This window comes from Chlamydomonas reinhardtii, chromosome 17 (assembly GCF_000002595.2).
Source record: "Chlamydomonas reinhardtii strain CC-503 cw92 mt+ chromosome 17, whole genome shotgun sequence".
In the NCBI taxonomy this organism is placed as follows: domain Eukaryota; kingdom Viridiplantae; phylum Chlorophyta; class Chlorophyceae; order Chlamydomonadales; family Chlamydomonadaceae; genus Chlamydomonas; species Chlamydomonas reinhardtii.
Window position 1 is genome coordinate 3421243 of NC_057020.1, and position 18613 is coordinate 3439855.

At 62.4% G+C, this 18613-nt stretch overlaps 5 protein-coding genes across 5 annotated transcripts; 1 reads left to right on the plus strand and 4 right to left on the minus strand.

Moving 5' to 3' along the window:
* Positions 1-63: 63 nt before the first annotated feature.
* On the minus strand, positions 64-2749 carry CHLRE_17g724350v5 (uncharacterized protein). The gene is made up of 7 exons (XM_001697179.2): positions 2541-2749; positions 2368-2448; positions 2184-2297; positions 1802-1909; positions 1559-1617; positions 1144-1318; positions 64-705 (listed from the first exon to the last, which is right to left on the minus strand). Exons 1-7 carry the CDS (start codon positions 2634-2636, stop codon positions 613-615), a joined length of 726 nt encoding a protein of 241 aa, XP_001697231.1. The 5' UTR covers positions 2637-2749; the 3' UTR covers positions 64-612.
* Positions 2750-3109: 360 nt separating this feature from the next.
* Positions 3110-5944, minus strand: CHLRE_17g724400v5 (uncharacterized protein). The gene is made up of 7 exons (XM_001697180.2): positions 5773-5944; positions 5389-5465; positions 5124-5251; positions 4764-4910; positions 4585-4645; positions 4065-4286; positions 3110-3857 (listed from the first exon to the last, which is right to left on the minus strand). The coding sequence occupies exons 1-7, from the start codon at positions 5809-5811 to the stop codon at positions 3671-3673; spliced, it is 861 nt and encodes a 286-aa protein (XP_001697232.1). The 5' UTR covers positions 5812-5944; the 3' UTR covers positions 3110-3670.
* A 79-nt stretch (positions 5945-6023) lies between these two features.
* On the minus strand, positions 6024-8619 carry CHLRE_17g724450v5 (uncharacterized protein). Its single transcript, XM_043072315.1, has 4 exons — positions 8152-8619; positions 7432-8070; positions 6908-7303; positions 6024-6747 (listed from the first exon to the last, which is right to left on the minus strand). Exons 1-4 carry the CDS (start codon positions 8500-8502, stop codon positions 6136-6138), a joined length of 1998 nt encoding a protein of 665 aa, XP_042914774.1. The 5' UTR covers positions 8503-8619; the 3' UTR covers positions 6024-6135.
* A 174-nt stretch (positions 8620-8793) lies between these two features.
* Positions 8794-16939, minus strand: CHLRE_17g724500v5 (uncharacterized protein). The gene is made up of 10 exons (XM_043072316.1): positions 16550-16939; positions 16025-16306; positions 15164-15843; positions 14751-15056; positions 14226-14559; positions 12509-14032; positions 12177-12323; positions 11420-12015; positions 11194-11275; positions 8794-11094 (listed from the first exon to the last, which is right to left on the minus strand). Exons 2-10 carry the CDS (start codon positions 16106-16108, stop codon positions 10360-10362), a joined length of 4488 nt encoding a protein of 1495 aa, XP_042914775.1. The 5' UTR covers positions 16109-16306; positions 16550-16939; the 3' UTR covers positions 8794-10359.
* A 99-nt stretch (positions 16940-17038) lies between these two features.
* CHLRE_17g724550v5 (uncharacterized protein) lies at positions 17039-18611 on the plus strand. The gene is made up of 3 exons (XM_001697093.2): positions 17039-17192; positions 17296-17435; positions 17799-18611. Exons 1-3 carry the CDS (start codon positions 17141-17143, stop codon positions 17940-17942), a joined length of 336 nt encoding a protein of 111 aa, XP_001697145.1. The 5' UTR covers positions 17039-17140; the 3' UTR covers positions 17943-18611.
* The last annotated feature ends 2 nt before the right edge of the window (positions 18612-18613 follow it).

Here is an 18613-nt window from a genome sequence, read left to right on the forward strand (position 1 = left end):
AAGTTTCGCAGGGAATGCGTGCCTTGGTGCCTGACCCGTCTCCCCCCGACCTCCTGGTTCTGTATTTTAATGTTGGATACGCGTACGAAGTTCTAGCCTAGTGAGCTGCTGACACGGTGCACGCGTGCGAGCGGTTGCGGGCCTCCCCGTGTTGAAGCCTGTGCACCAGCAGGGCCTGACCAACCTACGGCCCCAGCCCGCGTGTATCCCGGGGCATGCTGTCTTGAGGGCCACTGCATGCCATCTGAGCGTGGAGAAAGCACCATTGTGTACGGCCAACGAGCCAAGTACTGATACTGCTGGACACATAGGTCATTTGCCACCCCTAACATCCCTCCGAAGGCACCACCTCTGCAGCTTCATCATGCGTGTCGACGTGACTTGCTGTGCCTTCGCCCCCGGCAACGAACGCCGACTCAGTACCCTGTTCCTTCACCACCAGCTTGGGCGCCGCGCCTGCGGTCCCATGACCCCTCCTCCTCATCCTGCTCCGCCCTTGCACCAACACACCCCAAGCGCCCTAAGCTACCCCAGATCCGCACGGCACAGCTGCACACCTCTACTGGCTACCACTGCCAATGCTGCCGCTGCGCCGAATGCCGCATTGCCTATCTACAGGCGGCCAATGAGCGCCTGCACCTCCGCCTCAGTGTATAGGTGGTACTTGGGCGCCACGCGCGCAATGTCCACGTTGGTGGCCGTCACCTGGTGGGACAGAGAGAGGGGCCGGGTGCGATGACATCACCGGTTAGTAAAGCGCACAAGCAGTTTGAGGCTTCGAGAATCAACCAAACATCAACGAGCATGACCGCATATCAACGCGTTTAGCCGATCACTCGCAGCCTCAAGTCGTCACAGGCACTGCTCTAGCGCGCCATCCCGAGCACAACAGGACCCCAATTCTCCTCTTGCCAAACAGTTCTCTTGGCGGCCCCCAACAGTCCATCAGCCAGCCCTTTCCCCATCATCCCTGGCCCGTCCTGCCGCCGTCCCCAGACGCGATAAACGGGGCAGCCAAGAGCAAGGCTGAGGCTGAACCTTCTTCCCATTCTGCCACTTCGCTTCGAGTTCTGGGTCCCGGTAAGCCACGGCCGAACCAGACTTGCATCCCCTGGCGCCCACGTTGCATACGTGCACACTCACCTTCTCCTCCATGACTTGCTTGAGCGTGGACAGCGCCAGCACCTCCGCCTCCGCCAGGCTCATGTCGGGCTTGTCCTTGAATGCCTCCTGCAGGCTGCTCTGCGCACCCTCGCTGCCGCTGCCGATGGCCTTGGCGCTGTACTTGACGTACGTGCCGCTGGGGTCGGTGTGGTAGCTGTGGGGTCGCATTGGGGAGTCGGGTGGCGGGAGCAGGGGGGGGGGGGGCGGCATGGGTGCAGGCACGGGCAGTCGGGCAGGAGAGGTCAGGCGGATAGCGATGTTAGCAACCGCCAGCACCTTCCCCGTGGCACCTCTAGTGCACCCATCCGGAGGTGCTGGGCCATTGCGACGATTAAATTCGCTGCTTGCAAAGCGGCCACCCCCGCGCACTCCCTGTGACAGGCGCTGCACTCACAGAGCGGGACCCTGGTCGTCCCAGCCGGCAATCAGCAGCGCCACGCCAAAGGGCCGGCTCTGCGACGCGAGGGAAACAGAGGCACAAAGGAAGCATCAGCTGGGACGTCGATCCTTCAAACTTACTGCGCACCTGACTGTAAGTGTCACCGCAAGCATGTGGGGGCACGTGTGACGCTCAGCCTGGCCTGCCTAAGCATAGATCTGCACTTTCCGCGCCCCTGGACCGGGCGCCCCTACCCACCATGCCGCCGCCCTCGTCCGAGTCCTCGCCGAATCGTAGCGCCAGGTCGCACAGAGACTGGGTGGTCGACTCAATCGGCATGGGCTCGTTGTATGAGAAGCGGTGTTGCTGCAGGCAAGGTGCGGCGCGGTGGTCAAGTTTAACCCGTGAACCTTGCATGCAGTACATACCCACGTGCATTTCCAACTGCATTCCCCGGTACTTCATCAGAGTTCGCCTCTATTTCCTACCCGCTGACGTGACGTCTCACCACAACTGCCACTAGGTGTCTGCCGTGCTCGAGTGCCCGCCCCCCACCCGCCGCCCCGAGACGCCCCATCGAATGGCCTGTGTGTCCCCCTGCCTACACCTCTATCTCCCCTGAGGCCCCCAAACACCCCACCTGCGTATCCGCACGCGCGTGGTCTATCAACGTCTTCGCGTCAGCGGTCAGGCCGCTCATAGCGCACGCCATGTGCTCATCGATCTCCATAATCTTCTCAATGCTGCTGGGCTCCTGCAACCATAAACGCAACATTCGGCACATGCCAAGACTGCACGATGCTCACGATGCCTCTTCCACTCACCAGAAGAGGCGATGTAATGCGCTTCTCCACCGCAAGCACCACGCCCTCCTTGGTGCAAATGCCGATAGCCGTCGAGCCAAGCTGTGAAAAAAGCAATTCAACAGTAAGAGTGCTTGGCCGAACGGGCGAGCGAAATGGCTCTTGTAAGGCTGGATCTGCTCCTTCGCGCGCACCTTGATAGCCTCCAATGCGTACTCTACTTGAAACAAACGTCCCTCTGGACTGAAAGTGTTAACACCACGGTCATACTCGCTTCGTGTCAGGAACATCTTGGCGGGACTCCTGGACTGCACAGCAGGTGCCTCGTCTCTTGTATAGTGTCACTGTAAGTATCAGCGGTGTCGGTGAGAAGTGCGACAGGGGAAACTGTATGGTCCGTGAGGGTTAGGCCGGTTTGCTTCGCGGGGGAAATGCATTGGGGAATGGGGGTCGCCATTGGCATTGGGCATGACAGCGTGCCCGGTGTGATGGAGTGTGATGGACCGTGCACGGCGGGTGGCACGTCAGCCCCTTCACCACCACAGCGCTCAGCGAGCTCCCCCTAGACCCACGCCCAGGCCCATACTCACCACGCACGTCTCGCACTACAGCCACTGAGGGTTGGCGGCGAGAACATGGCGGGGGCAAGGCTGCTGCTGTCAGCCGTGCGGCCCGTGCCGTCGCACTGGCTGGCCCGGCAGGATGGACACGGTCACTGTCCAGCCCAGATGAACACCGCAGAACTGCAGATCAAAGTCGTGTGCCTAATGAACTCTTACATTACCGCATTACACTCGCATTAAGGCCCTAGCAGTTCGTGTACTGTATACCGTATGCTCAGATGTGGCATGTCAGTGCCCACACGCATGGGCCTGCATGGGCCTCCAAACTGAAGGTAGCGGCCCGGCGAAGGCCAACGAGTCTCATTGCCTCCCTTGACATGAAGCCCCCAGCACACTAGGCACAATCACTCCCACGGTGTAATCATTCCGCCCACAACAGCGCTGCCTGTCCTGCCCTGTCTGAAACGTGGGTGGCCTTCACTGCCACCAACCACGGATTGACGGATGCTTCGCTGCACACACCTGCGCAGAAAGCCCTGAACACTCCTGCCTATTTGCCTACCAGCAGGCCACGTTCTACTACCAGTTAGCTGGAGCCCCTCTCCTTCCTCGCGCTCGACGCCACAGTATGTATCCACGGATCCTACCGGCACGCGTATCATTGTCCACCACACCTGCATCACGTGCCTGCATCATCATATGTCACAAACTTCCACAGTTGCACTCGCCGCGCCACCCCCCTCCCCTCAACCTTCTGCCCCTCAGCGCGTGCGTGTGCGCCCGGTCGGCCGCAGCCCCGTGCCCGGCCTGCTGCCGGCGCAGGAGGCGCAGCTGATCCAGGGCCGCTCGCAGCACTGCACCATACGTGGGTGCTCCGCCGGGTGGCGCGGATCATCGCAACACTCCAGCTTCTGCCGCAGATCGAACGGCTTCGGCACGTAGTCATGCCTGCACACAGCGTGCATTGAACAGGGACGCACTTTGAGGCTTGTTCACGGTCATAGCACGTTAATCATGGTCGTGGCGAGGGCCTGACGACGGTCGGTGGTTGCAGCAGCCACCGGCCAGGTCAGGCTTCTTCAATTTTCATGTCATGGCCCACTGTCTAGTTTTACACATGGTATGCCCGCCCCTGTCCGCCAGCCCATTGCTCACCCGTAGGTGGTGATGGTGGGCACGTGATTGCTGGGCAGCAGCGGCGCACTGGCGCGTAGGTCAGGCGGCGCCGCCGCCTTTTTGGTGTAGTTGTCCCGGTACTCGCTGGTGCCGTCCCACGGCACGGACACCAGTGGCCGGCCCGGCTCCGCGGTCCAGGGCCGCACCTGCCTGGGCACGTACTCGGTGTTGTACGTGGTGGCACCCACGAAAGGGGCGGACCTGGGGAAGGAGGAAGAAGCAGAGCCGAGTGGGCGGGAGGAAAGATTGTTAGAGAAGATTGTAGGGTAGCAGCAGGGTCAGGGCTAGTATGCATGGTGTGGCAGTGCGTGTCCGGGAGCCCAGGAGGCGGTGACACGCAGGACGTGGTACGCAAGGCGCCAATGCGGCAGTGCGGCACACTCTATGGTTTACGGTGCGCTGACGTGCACACTGCGCGTGCTGACGTGCAAATGCTCTTACACAGTCCCCAGTCGGACCCAAGCGCTCCATCTGAATGCCCTGTTTCTCAGTCACTCACCACGAGGCGTCTGGCCCCTTGGCCCGCCGGTCCAGGTCCGCTTGCTTCTTAATATACTCATCTGCCGGATTCAGGAGATTACGACATGACAGGCGTTAGATGGGCTGGCACCGGGGGTCCGTCGAGTGATTGGGCAACACCCCGTCGCTTCCAAACAAGCCCCAACACGACGCCCTCACCGTTGTAGGTCGTCCGCCCGTCAAAGGGCAACGACGCCAGCGGCCCCTCTGCCCGGCGGGCTGACTGTGCGCGCCCCTGCTTGGGCGTGTAGTCGGCACGGTTGGTGGTCTGGCCGTAGAAGGGCGCGCTGTCTAGCAGCGGGTTCCCTGCGCAGTGGCCACACACGCACACACACGTATACATACCGTATAGCGTTTGGCATGGCCTGATCATGCTGGTCAACATTTTGTCAATTTGCTGACAACGGTGCAGATCGTCGATGGGATGCATCCATGGATATTGTATGCAGTAATGCAGTATGCTAACTGCGGCACTTTTCCTGGCATACCGCATCCCGGGAATGCAGGGACGCAACGCACCTGGTCGCCGCCGGTCTAGCGGTACAGACTTAGGTGGGTACTCTCGAAGATACTCAGTGTTTAGCGAGCCGTTCAGCCATTTGCTCTCCCGTTGCGCGCGGCATTTACGCACGCCGCAGACGTGGCACCTGCATTGCAGGATTGGGGGCGTGCCGGTGCTGAAATGGGGCCCAAACTAGTACGGTACAATGTGGATGCTGTAACCCACTTTGTTTGCTCCTACTCTCCTAGGCCTCCCCGGTGAAGCTCTCCCACCCATGCTCACCAGTTCTTGCAGCAGCAACAGCATGCGGTGCGGCATGCCACGCATCCGTCGTCCCGATGCGTGGCCTTCGTCCGCGACTGCAGTGAGTTCGGGTTGGACACGTCCGCACATTTGCAAGGGTCCAGCAATCCAAGTGCATGACGACGTAACCGTGAATAATTGCATCGTTTTGAAACACGCCGCAGCCGCTATGCGCAGCGCCCGAACTCCGAAGTTATAAAGTTGGCATACTCCTCCTAGGGCAAACTCACACTATCCATGACATTCAACCGATTCTTTTTTACGTCCTCTCTTTCTTCGAACTGTGTTAGAAAGGCTTCAAGCAGACGTGCCCGCCGATGGCCATCGCGGCCCCAAACAAGCTTGCCAAACCGCAAAGCTTACCTGGCTTCTCCCAGAGCGGTAAGTGCCGGTCCCAGCCATGGTGCTAGGACTGCCTACCAACGCCACAAATCAACGCCGCGTTCAAGGACAAAATGCGTGTTCGAAGGCGCAGGTTCCCTAAGCACAGCCGATAGGTACGTTCTTGTTGTCAATATTCGTTACTGCACAAGACTGTCGCAATATCAAAGCGATGTGTAGGCAAAAGACAATAGCAAATCAGATGACAGGCCCGCATGGGAGCGTGCCGTCGTGCCGGTTATGTTGAACCCTCTCCCCAGACGCTCTCAACCCCACCCCCCGGGCCCACCCCACACCCCTCGCGCAAAGACAACCCCGCCTACCCCAGCCAAGTTGCTCCTGCTCCTAGTACGTCCATTCCAGCAGCGCGTCCAGGCCCCCCGCATGCGCCCGGCCCTGGCCCAGCTCCTCCGCCTCCCCTCGCCCGTCCGAGCCCAGGCCCACGCCGGACCCAAACCCGAACACGTCCCCGTCCTCGCTCCGCTGCCGCGCCAGCGCTTCCGCCCACCAGCGGCTGTAGCGCGGACACTGCTTCACAAACTTCAGCCGGCTCTCCCATAGCAGCTCCCGCAGGCTGGCGCCGGCCCGCTCACCAGACACCACGCAGTACTCCAACCGGTCCAGCACCTCATCCTCGGCACACACCATGCGCCCCACCATCGCCAGCACCTCTGGCTCCAGCTCCTGCGTCCCCGCCGCCAAGCCCTGCTCTCGAATTAATGCCGCTGGTGCTGTCGGTCCAGCCACAGTGGCTGCTAGTTGAGCCGAGGGTGTGGCGTGTGGGGCTGTAGCCGGGGGAGGACTGCCCGGCCTACCTGCCGCCAGGTACGCCCCCAGCTCCGTGAACCAGGTGTCGGGGCGCCTGAGCGCGTACAGCCGCAGGCGGGCCAGGTTCTCACGGCACGCCTCCGGCGGTCGCAGCAGCACTGCGGGGTTGTGCTGCACCAGTTGCGACACCTGCGAGAGGGCCAAAGGCAGAGCGAGCCGCGCACCAGTCACGGTCACGACGCACGGCAGGAGGGCCACCCTGGCTGCTAGGTGAGTGCAACCTGTCCTGCAGGTGTGGTCAAACAACAGCAGTGAGCGTTGGGCTTGCGTGCTGAATGCAAGGACAGACCTGGCCGCCGCCCCAGTCAAGGCTGGCGCTGAGGTCTGTCACCCGCTGCCGCACATCCGCCAGCTCCAGGTCCAGCACCTCGGGCGCCTCCTCCAGCACTCGGCTCGCCGTGCGGCCGCGGGCTGCCACTGCAGCAGCTAGGACCGCAGTTGAATCGGCAGCTGTTGCGTCACCTGACAATGCAGGAGGTGCATCAGGGACTGATGGTGAGCGTGCGGCCGGTCCTGTAGACTGCGGTCCTGTAGGGTGCGCAGGTGCTGATGGACGCGGCGCATCCACCGCTGCAAGCATCTGCAGCAGACGGGCGGCGAGTTCGTGCGGGTCCCGGTCCATGAGCTGTGGTCGCCGCTGCACGCCCACGTACGCCACCTCTCGACCAAACAGCATCACCAAGGTCTGCAAGGTCGGTAAGCAGAGATGGGCCACTGTTTAGGCACGCGCTTGTTTGCATGCAGCAGTTAGCGCCATAGCCGGATCCAGTACGGGGAATGAGCAACCAGGCTTGCCCTGACCGAGCCCCGCACCTGCAGACGGCGCACAAGGGCCGCGCTGTCCACGAAGCCTTTGCTCGCCTGCGCGCGGGACTGCGCCCGCGCCTGCGCATCCTGCCGCCGCTGGGCGGCCACCTCCCCTGCCGGCTGCTGCGGTTTCGGCGAGACATCAAGCACTGCCGCCCCCTCTTGCATGTCCTCCCGCTGATGCCCTGGCTGCGCATGCTCCTGTTTTGGCAGCTGTTGCTGCGCCTCCACTTTTGTAGGCTGCATGGCGGCTCTTGTACCCGGGTTTGGTGCCATGGGCACCGGCGGCAGGACGCTTGCCCCCGGCGATCGCAGCAGGTGTGCGAAGGCGCTGGGCGGCAGGCGCGCGCCGCCGAATGCGGCGCCGAACACGAAGTCCAATTCTAGGTAGTTGGCGGCGGTTATGCTGACATCACGGTCTATATACGGCAGCACGGTCATGAGCACGTGCGTGGTGTCGTGCCCGGGCAGCAGGGCGGCCAGGTGCGCGGCACGCTGCAGCAGCAGCTGCGGCTCGTGGGCAAGGATAGCGCGCGGCGCGTCCGACAGCAGCTGCCGCAGCCGCAGGTGCGGCAGCAGCGGGTCCAGCTGGATTAGGGCACGGGCGCGCCGGTGCAGCAGGTCGGCGTCACACGGCAGGCGACCCTGCGACGCCACCAGGTGTCAGACAGCGGGTGGGGATGCGCGGGGTCGAGGCGACGGCGTTTGGGGTATGAGAAAGCGTACCTTCCTGACTTCATCGAGAATGGCGGCCGCTGACGACTTGCCCAACTGCAGCTCTCGCCGATGCTCAATCCACAGTGTCTCGAAGCGCCTGAGCGCAGCTGCAGCAGGGGCTTCGCGACGGGCCGTCACATCGCCACGGTGTGACTGTCCCGGCACAGGCTGAGCGGCAGTAGCCAGCTGGCCGCTCCGGCCACCCCGCTTCGCCCATATCCAGGGGCTTGCTCTTGAGCCTGTGCCCAGTCCAGGCCTGAGTCCAGGCCCCGAGCTCGACGAGAAGCGCGGCTGCAGCTGTGCCGAGCAACTGAGCCAGCCTCGCGGCTGTTCCGCACCAAGTACTGATAGCAAGCTCATGCTTATTTTGTCATTCTTAATTTATCGCGTTGTCCAACAGTCACTGAGCGACCGCTGTACAGTTAAACTAGTCAAAATTGCCAATTGTCGCTGTCAAGTTACTTGCAGAATTACAGAAATGTGATATGCTGCCCTTATGTGAAGTGTGTACCTTACTTTCCTATCCGGCACCATGGCACTCTGAAGGAGTCCCCACGCCACCAGGTCCCACCCCCCGGGCCTGCCGCCGCTTTGGCAGCATTCGCGTGTTTGCTTGTATGGAACAGGTTATGGCGGGGGCCGGGTTGGAGTTCGCACTCTTTTGAGAGCCGTGTTCCCCTTCGTGTCCCCCGGAGCGCCCAGATGCCACGTAGCACCCCCCAGACATCTCCCCCCGGCACCGCAGCACCGCTTCTACAGGCTGGGGCTCGGGAGAACTTGGTTACTAGCCAGGGGCGGTTCGTACAGGCACCGCCCACCATGTGTCCAGCCGCGTCCCATTGTCAAGCACATGTACAGCAGGCAACAAACCAAACAGCGATACATCCGTACCACACACCGTCCTACGCTAAGCTCGCCAGCAAAGACCGCAACCAGACATCGGCAAGTTTCAACCTGTGCGCCCATACCGCTTCTCGGGTGGCGCCGCGCTCTCCTCCTCCAAGTTGCCTTGCCTGCCACCTCCACTACGCATATGGACGCCGTCACTGCTGGGCTCAGGCCCTGCGCCGCCGCCGCCGCCGCAAGGTCCTGCGCCGCCGCCGCAGTAGCCAGGCCCTGCGCCGCCGCCGCAGCTGCCAGGCCCTGCGCCGCCGCAAGGTCCTGCGCCGCCGCCGCAGCTGCCAGGTCCCTGCGCCACCGCCGCAGCCTCCAGGGCCAGGGAAATGCAGCAATACTCACGGCTTCCAGCTCTGGCCGTGCTAACCCGCAGTCAGCTACGGGTTTGCTCCACCACGCACACTAACGGGCAGCCCCATAGGGACTCCTACGTCCAGCATAACAGCATTGTCTCAAACAAGTACAGCACATACTCCAATCCATAATTCACAGCTTGAAGAGGACAGCTAGCCCAAGGTCTGCAGTCTAAATTTGATAGGATTAGGATTCGAGGCCCCCTGGGCTTTGGATTTTAGCAGTCCTCAAAACACACGGAATCACGCCGCATCAACCCTAGGCATCAAGCAACAGACCTAAGCAACTGCCATGGACGCGCGAGGTCGCTTCTCATTTCGGCCAACTTGGACCTGTCGCCTATTTGCAATCAATAGGCCTTACCAAACCAACCCCAGGCTCAACCCCCAGCACCAGGTGGAAACAACACTTCGCCTGTCGGACGTGCCGTCATTATAGACGTGCAGCCTTAACCATGCGTAGGCAGACTCCGTAGCATTGTCTGGCAGAGGAACGACCCGCAACCCATGCCTTGATTCGTATACTTGCGAACCGTGCGCCGATCAGATTACACAGCATACAGGCTCGTAGGTGGACAGCCCATTTGCGGCCATGTCTTTAGTATGTCTTTATGTTGGACTTTAAGCAGCGAAAGAAGACAGCCATGCGTAGCGCAGCCGCAGGATCATAGTAACACAACACAGGTTCAGTAAAGCGGCCCGTGGCACGCATTCTACAGCACAACCTCGCAGTAGGTGTGACACGAAATAGGGTTAGGCGCTGCTTGAACATGGCCGCTTGCGCATTTATGCATGACCATACTCCCATCCATGTTGCCTTGAAAGATGGCTGGCAAATGTTGGTGGACAAGCTGTAGTAATGTGTGCTGATTCCAGCAAACCCTCAGCAGCACCTGCTGCACCCTTGCAGGCTTAATGCCGACCCACTACTGACTGACACGTCCATGCCTATTGTGACACACGCTTATCACCTCGTGGCAGCTGCCGCTGCACTTGTAGCCAAGGCAGACGGCCCGGCCGCAGCTCCCGAAGCATCAGACCCAGCCGCACTGCGGCATGTCGATGGCTGCGCTGCATCCTCTCCAGCTTGCTGCTGCTGCTGCTGCTGCTGCCGCGACTCCTCCAGCCAGCCCGCCAGCGCTCGCCGCCTGATGCAAACGCTGGTAGCGAAGCCCATGGCGCTCACGCCCACCGCTAACAGCGCCGCCTTCGCCAGGCTCTGCGTGACGCCGTAGCGCACGTACACGTGCGTGGCCGCCGAGGCCTCCAGCACTCGCATCGCCAGGCCCAGGCGCATGCTGGGCAGGTTGGCGTAGCTGTTGATCAGGTTGAAGATGACGCTAGCGGCCACCATCTGCGCGCCAACGGCCTTCATGCCCGAGGGCGGCAGCAGAGAGCCCTCGAATGCCTGGAAGCAGGCGTGCAACAATGTGATGAGCGCGCACGCGCGGTCGTGCTTGCGCAGCGCCGCCGGCGAGGACACCCAGACCACAGCCAGTATCTCCAGGACCGTCCACCAGTAGCGGCCGGCCACGCAGCGCAGCACCGCATGGCCCGCGACAGCGTACGGCACAAGCACAGCGCCAAAGCCGGAGCCCGCAGCGGCGGCGGCGGCGGCGGCGGCAGCGCCGCCGGGCGTTGCCAGGCTGTCCAGGGTTGCTGCGGCGGCAGGGCAGGTGGCGCCGAAGCCGGTGGTGAGGGCCTGTTGCGGGGGTGGCAGCGACATACGCCAGGAACGGGCGGTGAGTACAGGGTTAGGTGCAGAGGGGCCGCGCAGCTGGCATGGAACGAAGGAGCTCACCCGCAGGTGGGACGCGGTCTGGAACGCCACGACTGTCCAGCGCAGCACCAGCTTGCCCAGGCGGCTGCGCTGCGCCAGGTACCTGCGATGTCAAGGGGCAACTAGGTCACCTACTGTTGTTGCAGCATTCGCTGGCTCATGCATGTGCAGCGTAAGGCCGTCTAGCGGTTGCTGCCGTAAGTGGTAGGCGTGTCTGCCTGCCTGCCCCAAGCAGGCTCTAGCTTACGTGGAAAAGTCCATAGTCGGCGACGTCGTGACAGGCGCATCGCCCGACAGAAACTTAAAGCCCTTGGAGGTGGGCAACGCAGGCGATGACGCTGCAGCGCCAACCATGGCTCGGCCCTTGTCTGCTGCTGCACACGGGGCCTCAGCCTCAGCAGCACAGCCGGCTGATGTATCCGTGGCAGCGTCTGGCGCTGCCACAACATGTCCCATGCTCTCCGGCCGCCCCGCCCTCGGCACGCGTGCGCGCTGGCCGCTCCACGCCAGCCCGCCGCCCAGGCTGAAGCGCAGTGGCAGCAGCGCGCAAGCACGCGCCATGGCAGGCGCCAGAGTGCAGTACGCATCCACCGCAAGCACCACCCGCCACAGGCCCGCCGCAGCCGCCGTGGCCCGCGCGCTGACGCCGTTGACGGTTACGCGCCATGCCGCCAGCGCGCCCGCGTGCACGCACAGCGTGTGCCACAGCAGCGCGCCCGGCGGCGAGGAGGCGGAGGCCAGCACCAGCGGTGTGAGCACCGCCGGCGCGCCGGGAACCGCCGCGGGCTGCAGCCACGGCTCTGGCAGCTTGGCAGCGCGGTACCACGAGACCACAAGGTCAACCTGCGCGGTTGCAAGTGTCCACTTTCAACACAGCGAGTCACGGCCACAGGCGCACCGTCTGCCAGCTACACACAGAACACAGACCCCCAGCTGCTGCCGCTGCTGTTGCAAAGGACACTACGCTCAGAGGTGCACGTCGAGGCTGCTGAGTTAGTGCTCACCGCCGCCGGTTCCCCGGACGCCACCGCAGCGTGCAGGGGCGGCAGGTCACTGCCAGCGCCGCACGCATGCAGCAGCAGCTCCTCCGGGCCGAAGCCCATGCCCTGGAGCGTCCGCCACAGGTAGTCGGCCAGGCTGGCGGCGCCACACTGCGAAGAAAAGTGAGCAAACACAACTGTCGAGAGCAGAGCAGAACCAGGTCAAGCCAAACAACAAGGTGAGTCATGCAAGTGAGTCCTTATTGAGCCAAAGCAGCTGGCTGTGGTCAGTGTACAAAGAGCACTACCAAGTACCCACAAGGCCAACCCAACACGGCGGGCGAGTGCCAGCTCACCTGCAGCACCAGCGACAGCAAGCTGCTGCCCATGTCGAGCACCAGTAGCGTCTGCTGCGCGGCCCGCAGCCGCCGGCTGAGCACGGCCTCCAGTCCGGCGATAGCTGACCCAGGCCCGGGCGCGCGGCCCGCAGCTGATGCCGCCGCGGACGCTGACACGCCGCAGCGCTGGCCCGGCTCTGCCCGGCCCTGCGGTGCCTGCTGTGGCGCACTGCCCGCCGCCACCTCATCAAGGGCACCCGACAGTAGCAGCCCCATGTCCACCAGCAGGTGCTGCGCCCCTGCCGCCGACTGCCCCTGCAGCACCTGCAACAGCTCGCCCACCCATCGGCTCGCTGGCGCCGCGCTGCTGCCACGCGGCAAGCCCACCCCCGCAGCCGCAGATGCCGCCGGCGAGGCTGTGGCGGCGGGCAGAGACGGCTGCTGCGGCGGCGGCAGGCCGCAGCACTCCGGCGGCACCAGTAGCACCACGCGCGCTGCCAACAGGTCGTGGCCTCGCCACAGGCTGACGTCAACTAGGTGCGGCCGTGGACCCGCGGCTACACCAGCCTCATCAGCGGCAGCGTCACTGTCGCGGAAGGCCGCCGACTCCAAAGCCTGCTCGCAACGAATGACCAGGCTCCATGCGCCGACTCGGCCCGCAGGCCCAGATGCCTGATGCTGCACCACGGCCTGCTCAACACGCAGCTCACTCAAGCCGCCGATGCGGCCCAGAGGGCGCGCGCGGAACCGCAGCGCCTGCGGTGCCGGCGGCTCCAACACGTTCGTGGCCGTATCGACACATGGCTGCGCGCCCTGCGTGCTGTTAGCAGATTCCAGCTCCACGACGGTCTGGTAAAATGGGGTGCCCGCGTCGGCGTTGGCGGGCGAAGGGATCCCGACCAGGACGTCCGGCATCTGCAGGGCCAAGGCTATGGAGGGTGCTGCTGCTGCGGTCCGCGCCGACTGTTGCACTGACCTGCGCGCCGCTGGCGTCGTCGACATGACCACGCCCTGTCCAGATTCCCTCACAACCGCACCCGGAGCCCCGGCTCTGGCTGTCCCATCGCCCGGCGCGACAACCTCCGCATCCCCTGCGTGGCCGCCGCCTAGCAGGCCCTGAGCCAGCAGCAGTCTTGTATCACTGTAAACATCTGGCGCCTCCGTTGCCTCCACGACCGCCCCAGCATTGCTGGTGCAGTCTCTGCTGACAATATGCTGCGTGCTCGTGTGCGACGCGCATCCGTACGGTGGCGTTGCTGCATTCCAGCCAACGCCGACGCTGGGAACCAACTCTATTTCATCGCTGGAAAGCAGCTGTATGGCCTGGTCGCTGTTTCCGCCCGGCCCCTCTGCCGTTGCCCACCCCCCAAAGCTCGCGCTGCCGGGCCCCAGCTCCGACGAAGGGCTGCCTTCGTTATCGGCATCTGCAGCCGCCGCCTCGCCGTCAGACTCCAGCACCCGGTCGAGGGTCTCATGCGCCCAGGCGCCGTCGGGCTGAAGGGTGTAGCGCAGGCGCTGCAGGCCACCGTCATCCATCACCGCCTGTGGACAGGGGCAAGGTGGTGCGAAGTTTGACAACTGCGCATCCCTGTACCGGGGCCTGCGGCGCCGGCCCGCTCCTCGCGCCACGGCTCAATGCACCCAGCCACCCCCGCCCGCAGCGCAGCAGCAGCACCGGTCAAGCCCAGGCTTTTCAGTAAAGTGTCCAGCGATAGCACTGCTGCAGGGACCGCACCTGCACGGCCATGGTGAAGCCGTCCGGCAGCTGCTCCCGGCGCAGGCCCATCTGCGTCAGCAGCTGCTCCGGGCTAACCACCACGCCCAGATCTTTGCTCCCCGCAGCGGCAGCAGCAGCGGCAGCAGCAGCGGCAGCGGCAGGGGCAGCGGCAGCATCAGCAGCAGCGCCGCCACAGTGCAAGCCAGCAGCGTTTCCGTTAGCTGCATCGGCATCCGTCCCGGGCTGCGCGTTCGTGTTGTCAGCGTCGCCGTCGTTCTGCGCCCCCCGCACGAGCGAGAAGGAGACGTAGATGCTGCCCCGTCGAACCGCCACGTTCAGGAGACACCAGCCACTGCGGGATAGCAGCATGCATTACCTTGGACTGCAGGTGGACGGCTCCAAAGCGCTTAAGCACAGGCTATCCAAGCTCGCTGCATGCACATACCGTGCCTTGCCTTCACCTCAATATCCCCTTATCCGCTCTAATGACGCGGTCCTTAGTCCTCAACCCCCTCCCACCAAAGCTAAGAACCGATCACTCACTAATCGGACAGGCGCTCCGCCAGGCCTGCCTGCCAGCCCGGCTGTAGCTGCTCCGGCTCCATGCCCTCCAGCCGCACGTGCACCTGGCGGCACTCCATGACCGGGCTGTAGCTCATCAGCTTCTGGGCACGTACCAGGCGCAACGCCTGGTCCAGCGCACTTCCCCGCAGGCTGTTGGGCAGCGCTGCCGACACAGTGCCCAGCCCTGCCGGCAGCGCGGTCGCCGGCGTCGCCGGTGGCTCTGGCAGCCACTTGGCGTCATCCGGGTTGCTGAACGCCACGCTCGAGAAAGTCGAGACCTCCCCCCTGTTGACAGCAAACAAGCATAGTGTAAGCCCCATATACATGCGTGCAAGCTATCACAAATTACCAGCCAAGCAGATGTGCTGACCAAGGCAGCAGGGGTTGCGCACCCGGTGTTCGGAATCTCGGCGCGCGTCTCCAGGCTCCACGCGGCAATGGGGTCCAGGACCTCACTGTCCACTACGCCGGTATAAGGAAGCACAGAGCTGCGCAAGTCCTGCTCCTGGACCTGCTCCCGGTGCTGCTGCTGCTCCTGTGCCTGCCCACGCCGCTGCGGCTGTCTCCCGTCGCAGCACTCCCGGCTGCCCCGGTGAGCTGCCGTCAACTCTGGCGCTGAATCCTCGCTTGAGTAGCGGCTCGTAGCTACTTGACTGCACAACCGCACTGCAGCCTGTGCTTCCGTCGGCCTCTGCTGCTCCTTATCACTGCTGCCGGAATAGCTATCTGCCTTCGTCGTCACCGGCACAGCAGCCGGGCGCTTCATGGGCCAGAAACCCACGTCCCCGCAGCTTGCAGACGTCGAAGCACCACCACCGTTCTCGGCGGCTGTCTGCAACACGCACTGGCGCTGCAAGTGCTGGTGCAGGTGGCGCAGGCTGGCGGCATGCAGGAAGGTCACGACACACGCCATCGCCAGAGTCTGCCAGAACAGAGACCATGGCTGGAAGGGCAGGCCCTGGAACGCGTGGTCAGGGGCCAACACCGTGAACGTGACTGCATTGATGGCAGCCGCCAGCGGGGCCACCCACGTGCATACCAGGTCCAGCCACGCAAGCTGTTGAGGCAAGGTCTGGGGGGTCCAGGTAGGGGTGAGGGGTTGCGGGAACATACCATCTTGCGTCAGTTCCTTCTCATCGCCAGTGTCCAAGTGCCCTCCCTGCGACATTCTGGCCAATATGATAGCACGTCGCACTGGCCCTGCCACACAACGCCACACCCTATCCTGTAACATGGTGCATTGCTGAACCTACCAGCCACCAGAGTAGACTGTTGTATGCCATGATGATGGGTGCCTTGTGGTAAAAAAGTGCGAAGAAGCTGGAGAGAGGCCCCATTGGGTGCGTGGCCAGTGACAGGGCCGGCAAGAGGTTGAGACCGACTGTGCGAATGAGAAAGGGAATGAGTGCTGCAAGCCACGGCGTAGGGCGCAGCAGCCCAGGCAGGAGACATAACACGGTGAGCACCGCGCCGCATGTGCCCACGAGAATGGGGAAGTAAGCCCACGACTCGGGGTCGCTCGGGTGTAGCAGGACCTGCGCGGGCAACAGGTGTGGGCGTCTCGACGTGAGAAACCGGGCTGTGGTTGTGCGTCAAAACCGCACGTAAAACCTCGGCGGCTTGCAATGAGCGGCATGATGGCCATATATCATATACCCAGGAACACCCACGTTTGGTCGCGACCAACGAAAGAACCTGTCGGCACCCAAAGCGACATCATCACCGACCTCCGCACCCCTATCATCCTCACTCCCAGTCTCGCGGTACCTGGAACCTACTTGATGCAAACTTGCAGCCAGCAACGTGCGCCAAGAGCGAAGAACTAGCAAAGTTGCGGGCACCGGAGGGCCGCAAAGAAGCAGTCCGTGTGCTTCCTGGCGCTCCAAAGAACCTTTTGATACAAGGTAATGCCGCAAGGAGTCAGAGAAGCTGTCCGCGGCGCAGGTATCGTTGTCGCTGACAGGCAAACTGTCAATTTGCGCGGATGACGTCGCAGGCTCGCATTGCCTAAGTAACGTGGCTACTGTAAACCCTAACGTCAGTAAGGTGTTGCCCGCGAGGCACAAAAGGCTCCGCTTTGCACCCAACCTTGGGGGCATTCTGTGTTGTATGTTATGTTTGCTCATTCATTCATTTCACAGTAAATCTAAGGGGAGGCAAGACTTGCGGGTCATTTTAGGCTCAGAATGGGCAGACAAAACACTAGTGTTCTCCGGATCGGCTCTCGCGCTCGCATCGGTCCCGAAACCCCCCGCCGAGCCGAGATTGTTTTGCTTGTGACTAGCCTTCTTCAGACCGCAGATTACTGTATCCTGAATTCTCAGCGACTCACTGACCACCCTCCCGCTACTTCGAACCTAGACTGAAGAATGTCTGCTCAAGGCCAAGCTCTGCAGAACCACAACAATGAGCTAGTAAAATGTGAGTTGCAAAGAAGCACTGCCGACAATTTCAGCTGTCCGAGGCCCGCTGGGGCTGGACGCGGCATGGCTGCAACGGGGTATTTTGGCTTTTTGCCGCGCAGGCATCGAGGACCTGCGCGAAAAGCGCGAGGAGATCATCAAACAGCTACGGGAGGATGACGCGGAGAAGGCTAAGATCACACAGGAGCTCCAAATACTGACCAAGCGCCTAGCGCAGGTCAACGAGTCCATCGCGCGCAAGGTGCGGGGCCGCACGGACTCCTTCGCCTTCCTTGGCATCTGGCACGCAAGCTGCATCCTCCATACGGGTGGCTAGCGGCCCAGGCGGCGACTGTCAGACTTCCAGAAGTTTGGCAGCGCGCTGGGTCGGGGTCGGGTATGCTTAGGGCACACGCCCCTGGCCGCCACGTAGACACACGCGCACTTGACAAGAGCAGGGGGATTGACTCTATACAGGGACAGGACTTCGGTATGCTTTGCTCATGCTTGTTGGTGGCGCTGGAGGGGTTGTGCGCTACGCTGCAAGCAGGGGTATAAATTTGTTTCCCAACACCCCTTAACGTTGCCTTGCACGGTGCTGGCGACGCTTGCTCCTGCCCTGCAGACGGAGACAAAGAATGAGTACGACAAGGTCATTAGTGAGACGGAAGCAGCGTACCTGAAGATCCTGGAGAGCTCGCAGACTCTGCTGACGGTGCTCAAGCGAGAGGCTGTGAACATAGCCAAGAAGAAGCAGGCCAGCTCTTGAGGAGGCTTCGCTGTGCATGGTATTTGGGTCGATTGTGTCAAGAGTCTTTACGTTTGTGATTGTTGCCAGGGAGGTGCAGGGCATTCAGGGTGGGATAGTAGCGGCTAGATGAGGGATGGAATACTGACGGATGACTGCAAGACTTTGGGGTGCATATGGATGCACAGGATGAGTGTGCATGCTGCTCGGGACCTGGACTTGACCGCTACATGGATACATCAAGAATGAGTGGTTCGGCTAGAGCGGGCACAGTGCACAGGATGCGTGAAGGCTGCCGTTGCAGACAAACGTGGCAGCCGGAGCGTGGGTAAGCATGTTAGCGTGGCATGGCCGGATAGCAGGAAAGCACCCATGGGGTGCACCGCTGTCGCTTGTCGGATAGTTTGAACACCAGCTGCATTTCAGGCGCTGACGGTGCATGTACCGAGGTGGCATTGTCTACTTGTCTTCAACCTGGCGTGCAGGCCTGCAGGGTATGGCGTAGCAAAAGTGGCACAGCGCCAACATGCATACAACGCCTTGGGCACCGCGACTTCAAAAGAATTATGAACTCGCAACTCCCAGAGGATATACGTTCTCACGGTGCCTTGGGTGTGCGATGGGACAGTGTTAAGGCAGGTGGGTGAAGTCCCACCTCCCGCCCGAAGCGGCGTCCACCTTTGCAATCATTT

What these genes read in the sequence shown, in the direction of transcription:
- CHLRE_17g724350v5 (XM_001697179.2), bottom strand. Translation starts at nt 2,636, where the DNA reads ATGTTCCTGACACGAAGCGAGTATGACCGTGGTGTTAACACTTTCAGT. An exon ending in ACGCATTGGAGGCTATCAAG is followed by an intron (nt 2,449 to 2,540) that starts GTGCGCGCGAAG and finishes CTTTTTTCACAG; the next exon opens with CTTGGCTCGACGGCTATCGG. An exon ending in ACGCGCGTGCGGATACGCAG is followed by an intron (nt 1,910 to 2,183) that starts GTGGGGTGTTTG and finishes CCTTGCCTGCAG; the next exon opens with CAACACCGCTTCTCATACAA.
- CHLRE_17g724400v5 (XM_001697180.2), bottom strand. Translation starts at nt 5,811, where the DNA reads ATGGCTGGGACCGGCACTTACCGCTCTGGGAGAAGCCAG. An exon ending in TGTTGCTGCTGCAAGAACTG is followed by an intron (nt 5,252 to 5,388) that starts GTGAGCATGGGT and finishes CCTGCAATGCAG; the next exon opens with GTGCCACGTCTGCGGCGTGC. An exon ending in GCTAGACCGGCGGCGACCAG is followed by an intron (nt 4,911 to 5,123) that starts GTGCGTTGCGTC and finishes GCCACTGCGCAG; the next exon opens with GGAACCCGCTGCTAGACAGC.
- CHLRE_17g724450v5 (XM_043072315.1), bottom strand. Translation starts at nt 8,502, where the DNA reads ATGAGCTTGCTATCAGTACTTGGTGCGGAACAGCCGCGAGGCTGGCTC. An exon ending in CCCTTGTGCGCCGTCTGCAG is followed by an intron (nt 7,304 to 7,431) that starts GTGCGGGGCTCG and finishes CCGACCTTGCAG; the next exon opens with ACCTTGGTGATGCTGTTTGG. An exon ending in TTGACTGGGGCGGCGGCCAG is followed by an intron (nt 6,748 to 6,907) that starts GTCTGTCCTTGC and finishes GCCCTCTCGCAG; the next exon opens with GTGTCGCAACTGGTGCAGCA.
- CHLRE_17g724500v5 (XM_043072316.1), bottom strand. Translation starts at nt 16,108, where the DNA reads ATGGGGCCTCTCTCCAGCTTCTTCGCACTTTTTTACCACAAGGCACCC. An exon ending in CGTCCGGGGAACCGGCGGCG is followed by an intron (nt 12,016 to 12,176) that starts GTGAGCACTAAC and finishes GCAACCGCGCAG; the next exon opens with GTTGACCTTGTGGTCTCGTG. An exon ending in CCGACTATGGACTTTTCCAC is followed by an intron (nt 11,276 to 11,419) that starts GTAAGCTAGAGC and finishes TTGACATCGCAG; the next exon opens with GTACCTGGCGCAGCGCAGCC.
- CHLRE_17g724550v5 (XM_001697093.2), top strand. Translation starts at nt 17,141, where the DNA reads ATGTCTGCTCAAGGCCAAGCTCTGCAGAACCACAACAATGAGCTAGTA. An exon ending in CAACAATGAGCTAGTAAAAT is followed by an intron (nt 17,193 to 17,295) that starts GTGAGTTGCAAA and finishes TTTGCCGCGCAG; the next exon opens with GCATCGAGGACCTGCGCGAA. An exon ending in ACGAGTCCATCGCGCGCAAG is followed by an intron (nt 17,436 to 17,798) that starts GTGCGGGGCCGC and finishes CCTGCCCTGCAG; the next exon opens with ACGGAGACAAAGAATGAGTA.